General features: G+C 48.5%; 1 protein-coding gene across 1 annotated transcript; it reads left to right on the forward strand.

Annotated features, from left to right (window-relative positions):
• The first annotated feature begins 408 nt into the window (after window positions 1–408).
• Window positions 409–12981, forward strand: TMEM161A (transmembrane protein 161A). The gene is made up of 12 exons (XM_044455844.1): window positions 409–470; window positions 3683–3786; window positions 5005–5085; window positions 6401–6498; window positions 7515–7671; window positions 8279–8430; window positions 8539–8599; window positions 8952–9095; window positions 9847–9960; window positions 10378–10552; window positions 10960–11056; window positions 12318–12981. Exons 1-12 carry the CDS (start codon window positions 468–470, stop codon window positions 12596–12598), a joined length of 1467 nt encoding a protein of 488 aa, XP_044311779.1. The 5' UTR covers window positions 409–467; the 3' UTR covers window positions 12599–12981.
• The last annotated feature ends 395 nt before the right edge of the window (window positions 12982–13376 follow it).

The raw sequence follows: 13376 nt of genomic DNA on the forward strand, positions 1-13376 counted from the left end.
ACGCCTTCGAAACAAAGTCCTTGGAAGGGAGCTTGAAGGGTCCTGGATCCAAGCAAGCAGATGCAAAACACTGGATGCAAAAACGGCAAAATTAAGGCTGGCCTTCTTTGGGCCCATCCTATGCAGGAGAAGTCAACCATTCCGGGCGAAGTCTGGATCTCATAGCAGTGGGGCAGTTGGAGGAGGAAAACTACAAGCCCCAGCATGCAACGCGTCCGCAGGGGGCTGCAGACCGGAAACAGGTGAAGCGGGCGTGGAGCAGAAAAGAGAAAGGCAAAGTGGGCGGGCAGGGGCACGTTCTCATTGGCTGCCTAGGCGATAAAGTCTCAGGGTGCGCTTGTGATTGGCTGGGTGATTGGCCCGCCCCCTCTTTTTGCTACAAGATTACCAGGCACAGGCGCGTTTCCTCTTTTCTCCTTGCCCACTTTTGCAGCGCTTTCCCTTTTCCTGCCGCTGCCCCCGCCAGCATGGTGAGTGGGTTGGGGGGGCAGTGGGGGGCTCCTCCCTGGAGGTGCATTTATTTATTTATTTAGCGCTTGCTTGCTTGCTTGCTTGTTTTGGGAGGGCTGCGTTTTTCCTTTCCTGCCTTCACTATGTCTGAAAAGTTTCTTCCCTTGGCTCGTTTTAGAAGCCTGCCAGTTTCTTAAGCTGGACGGATCCGCCCCCGTTGCATGTCTGAATCAGCTTCGGATGTGTCGAACTACATGTCCCATCATTCCAGCCCTAGTTGAGAATGATGGAAGTTGTTGGCTGACACATCGGAGGTGGGGGTCAGATTGGGGGATAGCTGTGCCCTCCAGCTCTTGCGACTTCAGCCCCCATCTGCCCCAGCCAGCATGATCAGTGACTGGGAATGCCGGGAGTTCTGGTCCAAATACATCTGGGGGACACAAACCTGGCGAAGGCTACTGTAAGGAGCAAGGCAGTGAGCTTTTCCCCAGCTCAGCCTGGCTGATCATGTTTACCTGGAGATAGTGCAGCTTCACCTGCAACCTGCATGAAAAGCAGGTGCTTTTTGCTGTGATCGCGTTTGGGGGATGTTGCTACGTCTCGGATAGGAGGGCAGGCCATCTTGTCCACAGATGCTGATGGAGGACTTCAGACAGAACTTGAATAAATAATGGAGAACAGTCTTTTCTCTTCCCTCCCCATGCGTCTTTCCTTTTGTGCTATGTCTTTTTGGGATGTGTCAAGGCTGTTTTGTTTGGTACTGATCTCATGTACAGGCCCACCACCAGACAGGGGCTCTTGCAAAGGACGGCATACAAATATCTTAAGTAAATAAATAATAAATAAAAATGTAAACCACTCAAGGAGTTTTTCATCTTGACAATGTAGCAAAACTGCTTTAAATTAATAACAATTATGCTACCTGAAAACACTTTTATTTCAGGAAAACTTCCTCAAGCGATCAACTACAGTTTTATTGATTTTTGTCCTAATGTTTTATTATCTTATTCTTTTTTTAAATTGTCCACACCCTCCAACACCTGGAGGCCTGTTAATAAGCCTGTTAATTAAGCAAATAACACGGTCTAAGTTTAGATTCATAACTGCGGAAGAGACAGGGAATTTGGAAGGAGCTTGCATCAGAGTTGAAAGTAGGTGAAATTAAGGGACCAGGTTTAAATTATGAGGGATTATAAAATGTGTTATACCATTAGTGAAGAGAGTACTTAATAGCATAACCTTCTGCCCCACAGAATGTAAATAGCTGGGCAGGGAGACCAAGGAAAATCAGAGTGCTGAGGTTTGGAGAATCCTGCTGGGCTCTGGGAGAGAAACACCACAGGCAGAGTTATGGGGAAAATGAATGCTAGGGCTGCAACCTAAATAAAGTGTTTTTGCTTCCATGTGTGTGTAAAGGAGCATGTATGTTTGCACATGTATCCATGTATATTATTATTATTATTCATGTATGTACATGCAGGGCTGTGATCTGACCTAAAAAGAGCTCTGTATTTGAACATGCAAACATTATGCTTTCTCAAGAGTAAGGTGTCACTGCTACACAGCTGTGCTAATCACGCCAGCAGGCTTCTCATGCACTCGCACACTGGAAATTTTGTTCCGAATTCCATCATCCACAGAAGCTGCCCGCAGCTTTTCCAAAAATTAAACCCTTTCTTTCTCCCCTCTGCTGGCCCATGAGGACTAGCACCTTGCTGCTCATTTCTTGAAAAGGCGACGTTTTCAGTCTGGGTTTCTTTCTTTGCCCATTAGCTCTGTGAGGCATGGCCTGGCTCACAGGACCGAGCCTGGAACATGGATGGGCCACGGTTGGCCCTCCTGTGTGAGAAAGAAGAGCTTTTTCTACCAGAGTCTGCCACTTTTGCACAAAATAAATGCTACTGTTCAATGGAGGATGGGGGCAGCTGTTCTTCCCTCCCCTCTTCTTGTTAGTTATGTAGCACTTTAACCCTCCTTCCTCCCTGCTCTCTCTTTAAGAAGTACTAATCCCTGTAGCCTTTTCCCAGCCACTCCGGAGTACATCAGCTCACCTTTCACGTCTTAAAAATAGCACAGAACTGAGCATTCCCGCATTCCGGCGCCCTATATGGTGGCTGGATTTTAGCAGCAGCTCCAGAGTTCTCCACCTGCTGTAATTTAGAGAAGAGGCGGAAAATGTGCAGAAAGGGAGCTGGGGATTTTGCTGAGTTTTTTTAAACTTGGAGCAAGAATAAGAAATAATCCTCAAGATTATTCCTATTCAGTCAATCAGTTTATTACAGTCAGTGACCAGATTGTCTTTTTTGAAAAGGAGAAGAAAATAAAACAATTAACAAAGTAAAACTATAACTGAAAATAATTCAAGTATTAAAAGGCCAAATAACATTAAACAAGGGATAGATTGTTCCTATTAAAAATAGGACTTCATATTCATTGTGAATGTTGATTTTAAAAGTTCTGAGCATAGGCAGCAGGCCCTGGGAAAAGGCATTTTTAGTATATGTATTTTAGTATAAAATATGTCTCAGCCTACGTTACCGCATTGCTCTGAGGATAAAGAGAGATATGATGACTGTGTGAGCTGTTTTAGCTTCCTTGCAGGAGAAAGATGACTCTCAATAAAATATCGAAATATAAAGATCTGTAAACAGACCATCCTTTTTATGAAAACAACTGGATGGCTGTGATAAAAATCATTTGCATTTTTTTACATGTGGGAGACATGGGGAGGTGGAAAATCTAATCTGTTGGACTGGTGGGCATCTGCCAGGCAAGATTTTCAATTACCCACAATGCCTGGTAGGTAGCTTTGCCCCAGTGCATGGTGGGAAAATGTTATGCCTCCCCAGAAGGCCACTCCCTACGGAGGAAGGCTGGGAACTGCGACAAAATGTTGCAGCATAGCTCATACCCTCTTCCGTGGTATTCCCTCCTGACCCCAAGACAGTCGTGTTTCGCAGGATGCTGAATGATCATTGTGAAGCTTGGGGTGTTTCTCATGCATGCCTTAGTTTTTTTCCTAAATATATTTCCCCCTGAATTTCAGAATGCCTCTTGTTATTTATTTAGAAGCATTTATGAAAGTGTGCCAGAGGAAATGCTGGTTTTGTGCACTGTTTGGGGATGAGTGGGAATTGGCTGGGGCTTGTCTGGGGTGAATATGGGGTACCCGTGTGCTGGACGTACAGTGAGACTCCTGGACTGAGCGGGCTTGTCTCTTTCTGATTGGCAGGCAGTGATGGGGGTTCAGCTCGTGTTCTCCTTGATGGTGGCCAGCGTCATGCAGAAAATGACTCCACACTGGTCCTTTGCCCGATGGCTCCTTTGCAACGGAAGGTACTGCAAACCACGGGCAGAATGCACCCACCAACTCATCCTTCTCAGATGCTGTCCCAAAAGTTCTACTCAAAAGCACCCCCAAATTTCAGTTTCCTGCCTTTTACAGTTTTTTAATAGACCAGATATGCCCAGGGCACAGAAGTACTGCAGAATCCATGTAGGAATGCCTGTGTGGGGTACTTTTATACCACCAAAACCCACAAAGCAAGGATCACTACCGATTATCTCGGTCTCACTTTAAAGCTGGGAAAATAAACACTTTCTACTGGGGTCAAAAATGACCCCAAGATGCGGCTAGTGTTGTTTTGTTCTAGGTGAGAGTTAATGCCAACTTTCACAGTAATTTCAGAGATCGATTAATATTATTACAAGTAATGGACTCCCTCCCCCTCTTCCCCCCACGCCCCCAGATGTTCTTCTAGGTAAAGTTTTGTGGAGTTGATCAAGACCTTAGACAGCCCACCCTGTAATTAAATCAGGTAGCAGGGTGGACATTTTCCTTAAAAAGCAAGAATATTTTTCATTTTGGGTGTATCTGCTCACAAATTCAAGAGTAAATAAATGCCTCCCCATGCTCTGTTTTGGTTTAAGGAGGTGAGGGGGTGGTCATGAGGAGCGGGGCCTTCTCTGCAGCTGCTCCCCATATTTGGAATGCTCTCCCCAAGGAGATTCGCCTGGCACCTTCCTTCCTTTCTTTTCAGCACCAAGACCTTCCTTCTAAAAAAATATTTTAATAACTAATGCCATAAGACCTTTGTTTTATATTTTGCTCAAATTTTATTGTTATTTAATTTTAATGTGCTATTGGTTTTTATTGTGTTTTTATATTGTAAATGTGAGCCTCCCAGGGACTGTGGCACAATTCAGTGGCATTTTAAATATTGTAAAACATTTTTATAAAATATGGTAAGAATGTTTTATTTATTGTAAGCTGTCCCGAGTTGTGTGTAGGGGATGGGATAGAAAAGCTCATAATAAATTTAATTTAATTGAATTAATTAAATTAAATATTAATTTGTTAATTAATAAATTTAATTTAAAAAATAAATTTATTTTTAAAAATGGAAAATATTTTTTCAAAATGGCCAGATCATGAGCAAAACCATCCTGTAGGAACTTCTAGTAAGGAAAAAACGGAAGCAGCCACCATGCGGAGTGGCTCTCCTCGTCCGGCGGCTGTCTAACCCGCTTCCTTCTCTTTCGTTATCGCTGCAGTCTGCGTCGCTACAAGCATCCGCCGGAGGAGGAGCTTCTTGCCCTTGCAGGCAAGCAGAAGCCGAAGGGCAAAAGGGACCGGTGAGTCCAGTTGGCGAGAGGGCGGCCATCTTGGCCGGGGGTGTCAAGGGAAGACAGCACTTGATCTTTCAGCAGATATCTGGGTGGCTGGCAAGCCGAGGTTGAAAGTGGGGAAAGGCTGGGGTTGAAAGTGAGCAGAGGTTTTTCTAATTTTCCTCCTGCTTTGCTCACACAAAAAGGGTTCTTTTGGGGTCAAACCCCCCTTCTAGCATCCAATGGAGGTGACCCCTCCAGAGCTTTGGTCCTGTAGCCCCCGTCAGGCTAGCCACTATGGCAAAGAGCGAGGGATCATGGGAGCTGGCAGGCCATGTCTGGTCCACCGCGACATAAAAACTTGCACCAACATCTAGGATTTAAAAATAGGCAGGCCTTGGCCAGGGGGGTTCTATTTAACTAGCCGGCCTATTAGCTGCAAGCTCATTTATTACGTCTCAATCTCGTTCTTCTCCCAGGAGCCCCAAGGCCGCATGCGTCATTACCTTCCGCCATTTCCCTTCATGGTTTATCCTCCTAACAACCCTGTGGGGTAGGCTAGGCTGAGAGACAGTGCCTGGGCTGAAGTCACCCAGGGTGCTTCATGGCCGAGTGGGGTTTTGCACCTGGGTCCCCGTCATCCTACTCCAACACCAGACTAGCTTTCCGACAGATTCCCTCCCCTCCTGTTCCTTAGGCCTAAGAAGCCATTTTTAAATTCAGGGTGGAGAATCTGCAAACAGATGCAACCTAGAGAAACTCCTTCCTCCTTCCCTGCCCTTGGGAGCCACCCAAATGGTCCACCCTACATAAAAGTAGGCCACTGGAAAAATCTTTAAAAGATGCCTTGGCAGCCATACAAGGGGGGCATTTTCTGGGTGTGTGGAAGAAGGCATGTGCCATGCAGCCTGCTTTCGAAAGCAGGATGTGGCCTTCAAGCTGAAAACGCCCCCCCCCCCCACACACACACACAGTTTTAAAACTGTTTTAAACACAACCCCTGTGCCCAAGGAGGAGGAATCCAGTATTGAACAAGTGTGTTTGGAGCCCCCCCCCCCCCGCACAACCACCACTGGCAGGGTCCCCAGCACAGTGGCCGTTTAACACCCCCTGCTCCCTTTTAAAAGAAAAAAATGATTAAAATGATTAAAAAATGCAAAATTTTAGGGTGGCAGTCACCACATCCTACAGCAGTGAGTTCCACAGTTGAACATTGCACTCAGTTCTTACCGCTTGTCTAATTTTCATGCCTGCTTTTGAGAAGGACGTTTCCTTTTCTCTGCATCCTTCTGTGGTTCCCCAGATGTTCAAACAGATGTTCTTGTCTGTCTATCTCTGGCAGGCGGATCAACGGCGTGATGGATGACAAACCTGCATCTGTCCCCAGAGATATTGATTTGCGCCTGGGGAGTGCCCCCATCACAGCCGTGGACATTCTGGGTAATGTGAGGAGGTTGGCTTTTTCTCTGAGCTCCATCTTGGTCATAGGGACTAGCCTCGCAGGCTAATCTATGCTGGTTGGGGTTTGGGAAGACTCTATTTTGGGATGCATCAACAGAAGTATTGCTTCCAAATCACAAGAAGTAGTAGTTCCTCTATACTCCTTCATAGTCAGACCTCACCTGGAATACTGTGTCCAGTTCTGGGGACCAAGATTTAAGAAAGAGGCAGGTAAATTAGAAAGGGTCCCAAGGAGGGCAACAAAAATGACCCAGGGATTGGAAACGCTGCGCTGTGAGGAGAGGCTGAGGGAACTGGGCATGTTCAAAGGCTGTCACAGAGAAGAAGGCCAAGGTCTCTTCTTGCTGATGCCAGAGTGCAGGACACGGAATAATTGGGTCAAGTTGCGACAACCCCAGTTCAGGCCGAACATCAGGAAAAGCTTCCCCATGGTCAGAGCGATAAGACAGTGGGACCAGCTTCCTGGAGAGGTGGGGGGCTCTCCCACACTGGGGACATCCAAAAAGAAACTGGGCGGCCCTCTGAGTGGGGTGGTGTGACTTGGTGTCCTGCAACAGCAGGGGGTTGGACTTGATGGCCTTCAGGGCCCCTTCCAACTCCACTATTCTGTGATTCTGTAACTTTGGTCACAAGGGGCTGCCTTCAGTGGCATGTCCTTCTTGCCCCTTGCAAGCCTCTCTCTGCAAGGTTAGCTTTCTCTTAAAAAGCTAAGTGTCTAGTCCCTTGTATTTGCAGAGATGAGGGGAAAAGCCACGTGCAGAATTGACCTTTTCTTCCCAAGCAGCAGCATGAAAGCCCTGAAGTAAAAGTACTGCCATTTGGACACCCGCTTTTGCCCAGCAGTGGAACACAGTTGGGGGGGGGGGGGGGGGGCTTCTGCAAATTGGAATGCTTCCCTCGGGCTGAAAGAGGTTGAATGCCCCCATTGTGCAATGACCACAACACCGCTGCTGAACTGTACCCCATAAATAAGAGTATTTCCCCTTACTGTCTAGTTTTGTGCTATTTCGTGGATTATCAGTGGTACGTGGACTTCGCGGCTTATTCTGCCCTGGTGTACCTCTGCACGGAAGGGTACTACAGCCTGGTGGACCCCCAGAAAGAAGCCAACATTGGAATTCTCTGGTGCCTGCTGACGGTCGCTTTCTCCATGTATCCTCCAGCAATGGTCTCCGTCCCTTGGCTGGACGTTCGGAATCAAAATTGGCCCTTGTAAACAGCATCACGCAAACCTAAACAGAGTGCAGTACTTTAGGCCCAGGAGTTGCAATCCCTAACCAGCACCCTGCTAGGTAGACCCGCGTTGTCCCTTCATTTCAGATGAGGAAGAGAAGGGGTTATGTTCTCCCATCTCTCGAGTTCCTAACAGGATAGCAGCGACGGTGGTGCATATGTCAGGGTTTCCTGCCTGCAGAGATCGGCGCCAGTCCAAAAATAAAAATTGGACAGTTCTGCAAACAGGCAGAACTGCCCCCTGTGACTCCATCCCACGCAGCCCGCTGCAGCTGCCTTCAAAAAGCCGATTGAAAAGGAAAGTGAGCCATAAAAGTGCTGGAGGGAGTGGATGGTCCCAGGTTCAAATGTGAGCATTTCTCAGGTACAGCAGAGAAAGGGCTCTTCCTGGAACCTGCCCCCCCCCCCGAAGCTAGTTGGAGCTTCTTTCCCAGCCAGCATTAAAATTAAATTCTTCTGTCTCTCTGAAGGAGGGGAGCGAAGTTAGCAAAATCATGAGCGTGACCCCCCTTAGCCTGCTTTTCAGCAAGATCCTCTGCATGGTGATGCGGCACTACTTCCGCTCCAAGGAGGGGGGCGAGCGCGCCGTGTGCCTGGCATTCGCCTTCTTCTTCCTGCTGATCGCCATGGTGGTCCTGGTTATCCGCGAAGACCACCTTGAATTTGGCCTGGATGCAGGTGAGAATGCGTCTCGCTGGACGTAGTATCTGCGTAGCCGCTGGCCCCTGCCCTGGGCCAACACAGACCCGGAAGCAATTTCTCAGTCTGATTTTCTCCTCCGAACAGGGCTGACCAACGTCTTCGATAACTTGGAGGTTTTCTTAAAGGAACAGGGATGGGGATGGACGTAAGTTGAGCCCTCTTCAGTCTTAAACGGGGGTCCCTGCCCGAATTTGAGTCAGAATTGCAATTACACCGAGGGAGTAAATCTTTCCTGTGAGGCGCCCTTTGGTGGCTTACAGCCCCTACCCTCTCTCCTGTGCCCTTCCATGATGCACAGCACATAATTATCAGCACATTCATTTTGGGAAAGCTCAGGGGGCTTGCTGGAGAGTTGCCCCCAAAGGAGTTGTGTGTCGAGATGGCTTTGCACAAACCATCAGAACTTAAAAAAAAAATCCATGCCAAGTTTTTGTTTGGCTCTGCTCCGTCGTGTGTCTCGCAGCCTTACCTGACCCGCATCTCGGCTTCCGTTGCAGGATCCCCGTGAGCAAGCTGACGGTCAAGCTGGGGATCGTGGCCTTCTGCTCGTTCATTGGGGCCTGCCTGACCTTCCCGGGGCTGCGGCTGGCACAGACTCACCTGGACGCGCTGAAAATGGTGCCTCACCGGCCAATGTTGCAGTTACGTAACGGTGGCTCCCTAGTGTTTAGCCAAACAGCTGAGGAATTGCCGCCTGCCCCTGCCCTCCAGTGGGGGCTGGAAAACAAGCTTCCCCACTGAACAGTGTTTCTTCGGGGGGGGGGCATTCCAGAGAGTAAAAACATGGAGCATTGAGCTGCCTAGCAAAGTTGTCATAAAGCCAACCCTGCATTTCCTCGCCTTAACGTGTGTGTGGGACCTACCCCTGCCGTTCTGCTGGCTGCGGTTGATGGGAGATGTAATCCTATCACCCAGAGGGCGCCATCTCAGCAGAAGGCTAGATTAAGCAGTCGTCAGGGGCGGGGCGGGGGGAGTGTTTGTGCAGGCTGGCATTTTTATTTTGCTCGGATGCCAGTCCTATCTTCCATCACGCAGAGTGACCCGGAAAGCAAAGCCGGGGCCATACAGCAAGGAGGAAGAGCAGGGGCTCAAAGAGCGCCTGGCAGGTTCCTCCAACAGCGAAGCAGGGAAGTAAATTGTAGGTTTACAGCTGTGCTTGTCCTGAAACAACTCCACTTTCCTGCATCCCGCTTGCAGGCGGCGACACGGGCCGAGCGGCCAGTTGCTCTGCCCAACCCTCTTCTGCCCGCTGCTGCTGGGAGGGGAAGTCCAGAAATCCTCTGGGCGAGGGTCGGGCATGCTGGGGGTCATAGTCCAAGGCTTCTGGAGGAAGGGGTGACCCCATGGGGAGCTCCCAGCTGTGCTGAGGCAGCCCCGATCTTTCTCCCGCAGGCTGCTGCTCCACACCAGCTTCCTCACCCCACTGATTGTCGTGCTGATGTGGGTCAAGCCCATTTCTCGGGATCTCCTCTTGAACGCCCCCATGGGTGGGCAGACAGTCCAGCTGTAAGTTGGGGGTGCGTTTGGGCTTTCTTTTTGCTGCAGGAGGGTGCGCTCTGACCCATCTGCTTGCTGGTTCCACACCTTAGAATTTAATTCTACTTTCTTCGCTAATTTTGCAGAGAAAATCAGTCTCCGCAAAGGTAGTTTGTGGCAAATTAAAAGAAACGCCATGTGTTTGGTGCACGCACTCTCACTGCATGAGCATCACCACTTTGATTCTTTCCTGTTGCCACTCACACACTCTGTGCATGAGGACTAGCAACTTGATTCTTCTGCCCAAATAACTTTTAAACTCATGGGGTGAGGGGGATGCTTAGGCAGCTTCCATGCAAGGCTTGGCCATGCTGTAAAGGTGGTGCTCAGTCATCCGCCCCCCACTCACACACCCCCCAACCCCATTTCCTGTTCCTTTGCCCGCAGCATGTCTGACAGCACCTACAATTCTGTGCGGCTCTGGACAATCGTGGTGCTGTGCCTCCTCCGCCTGGCAGTCACCCGCCACCACCTCCAGGCGTACCTGAATCTCGCTCAGCGCTGGGTGGAGCAAATGAAACGGGAGGCTGGCCGGATTGCGGTGCTGGAGATCCAGCGGAAGGTAGGAGAGGAGAAGAGGCCAGCTCAGCAGTGCAGGTTTCATGGGACCTATTTCTGTTCCCGTTGAGGGGAGGGAGTTGCAAGCTGGGACAGAGGCCTTGAAACTCGGACGGCTGAGACACGAAGCTGGCCTGGAGACCCTCCTCCCAGCTGTGCCGTTCTGAAACGTGCCATGCCTCTCCGAAGGCTTTGAAACACGCTAGAAATTTGTCCTTGCGCATTTTGCCTCCGGTCCCGGCCAGCACCAGAATGCAGCCCCTGAAATGCACGCTGAAAAAGGATTGGCACCCTTTTCCTAGGATGTAAAATACTTGCTGGAAAAGCAATAACTCTTTCCAGGGCATGTGTCCTTTAAAAAAAAGAAGAACCTGTGTTCCCAGAATTGCCCCATAATTTCTCTTCTTCCAGATTACCAGAATCTACTGCTATGTGGCTGTGGTCAGCTTGCAGTATTTGGCCCCGATCCTGCTCACCCTGCACAGCACCTTGCTTCTCAAAACTCTTGGTAAGACGGCAGCCGGGCTTTTCTCTCCATCCCAAATATTTTTGCGATATTCCTACACTGTTATTCATGGGTGGGGAGGCTCATTTATGCATTTAAAATGTTTTAGTCTGTTCAGCCAAAAACGTCACAACAGCAGCCAGTGTCCTCTCAAAGGCACAGCACACAAGGAAAGAGGGCTGGGGAGGGAAGAGGAAAGTGGGCAAATGCAGCAACGAGGTTTAGAGCAGTGGTGTCCAACCCGCAGCTTGGGGGCCACATGCAGCCCAGGATGGCTATGAATGTGGGCCTACACAAAATCATAAACTTACTTAAAACATTATGAGATTTTTTGCCTTTTTTTGGTAACTCGATCGCGCAGTTCTCCAGTGTGTGCTTTGTAGACGACAATGTCGTTTCGCAATGTCACGTAAAATAAATGTACCTGTGCTCTCACTATTTGTACATAGTCATGGCTTCTCTTTTATGGCAGTTTGCAGCTTCCAGTGTGTTACCTTCCAAGCATTAATTAGGATTATGTGAGGAATTTTCTGCTTATCTGTGGTGGCAGATAGCATTAAAATTATACATAGAACTTTTTTTTGTTTTGCTTATCTGCCCAAGATATTTTTTTTTCTTGCAATGCAGCCCAGAGAAGCCAAAAGGTTGGACACCCCTGATTTAGAGTTACAAAGTCGTGGCAGCCCAGTTAGGACGGAAACATTTGCAGAGCCTGCTATAGCCTGTTTGAACAAGCTTATACAGACTGAGAGAACTATTTATTTATTTATTTAAAGTTTTTATATGCCGTCCCCTTGCTATATAGCCTCGGGATGGCTCACACAAATAAATATTGATGTGAGCCGCCCCGAGGCTTCAGCGAATGGGGCGGCATAAAAATGTTTTAATAAATAAATAAATAAATAATAAAATAGATAGATAGATAAATTAAAATATAATAATGTAATATAATACAGATACAGATACAAATACAAATAACCCGGAAACACCCTGACTGCACAATTGAAACCTATAAATATTAAACATTATTAAAATATTGTTTGAATAAAAAGGTCTTAGCCTGGCACTGAAAAACTAACATGGTTTGTTTGCCTGGCAGACACGTTCTGGGTAAATCAACAAACCAGGAGGTAACTAACTCACGAGCTGGCATTATATGGTGCACCAGGTTTGGTCGGTCAGGATATCCGTACATGTACCCTCTCTCATGATATTTGAGTGCCATTTCTGGTACACCTAAGAATTCAATGTGTATATTTTAAAGGGGGATACTCCTGGGGGATCTATCCCGAGCCTGCTCTGAAGTCTCCACCGATGGATGCAACACCTGTTCTTCAGTCCAGCCCCGCCACCGAAGAGACGGGAAAAGAGGATATCCAGGCCGCTGTGGAACAGATCACGGGAGTCCTGAGCACTTTTGGAACAGTCTTCACACCACTTTTCTACCGAGGACTCCTCTCGTTCTTCACCTGGTGGGTGGCCGCCTGCCAGGTGGTCTCTACCCTCTTTGGCCTCTATTTCCATCAGCACCTGGCTGCCTCTTAAGCAGCAGGTTTTCGGACTGCTCTTGGAAAGCAGTGGGCCATCTCCGTGGCACGACCTGGCGTCTGAACCAGGATGGAGAGCGAAGGAAGCTGGGTGTAGCCGGGTCACTACGGCATGCTTCCTCCTACACGAAGGAATACCTTTTCTTCCTCCAGCCTTTGTCTTGCTCTGCTGTGGAAGCAACGTGGGTAAAAGAAAAAAACCCACAAAACCGTGCCTCCGAAGATACCCACTGTCTGGTTGTCCTTCGAGACTGGTGGTGAACTGTGGGAGAAGGTAGTCCCGATTGCCAAAATCTTGTTCCTGGGGGGTGTGGGGTTTCTAATGTTCTGAACACAGCTGTTTCACCACCTCAATGTGCATTGAAAAAAATACCAACCCTACAGGAGTCGGGTGTCCTTTATGCCCAAGTGGGGCTTCCCACAGCACCTGAAACGGCTCCGCAGAGGTGGGTGCTCTTCCTGAACTGAGGGAACAGATCTATGGAGCAATTCCCCCTCCCCCTGCCTGCTTTTCAGAAGGCAAGATCCTGGATCCAACCCAAAGCCTGCCTCCACAAATTTTAAAAATGCTCAAAAACAGGCACAGGTCACACCTGCAGCTGGGTAGCGTTCCAGTATCTTGGAAATGCCCCAAATCAGCATCCATTCTGGAATGCGACCAGCAACAAGACAAGCACAGCAGCATAAAAACGGGAAGTCTGCTTGCTTTTGCAGAGGAATTTGCCTTCCCCTGCTGGAATCTGGAGTTGGTCTCCTCCCTGATTTGGTATCACTCC

Source organism: Varanus komodoensis, unplaced genomic scaffold (genome assembly GCF_004798865.1).
Source record: "Varanus komodoensis strain SLA01 unplaced genomic scaffold, ASM479886v1 scaffold80, whole genome shotgun sequence".
NCBI classification, from domain to species: Eukaryota; Metazoa; Chordata; class Lepidosauria; order Squamata; family Varanidae; genus Varanus; species Varanus komodoensis.

Coding starts and splice junctions, on each gene's coding strand:
- TMEM161A (XM_044455844.1), top strand. Junction 5,086..6,400: donor CCGAAGGGCAAAAGGGACCG/GTGAGTCCAGTT, acceptor TATCTCTGGCAG/GCGGATCAACGGCGTGATGG. Junction 9,961..10,377: donor GGTGGGCAGACAGTCCAGCT/GTAAGTTGGGGG, acceptor CTTTGCCCGCAG/CATGTCTGACAGCACCTACA.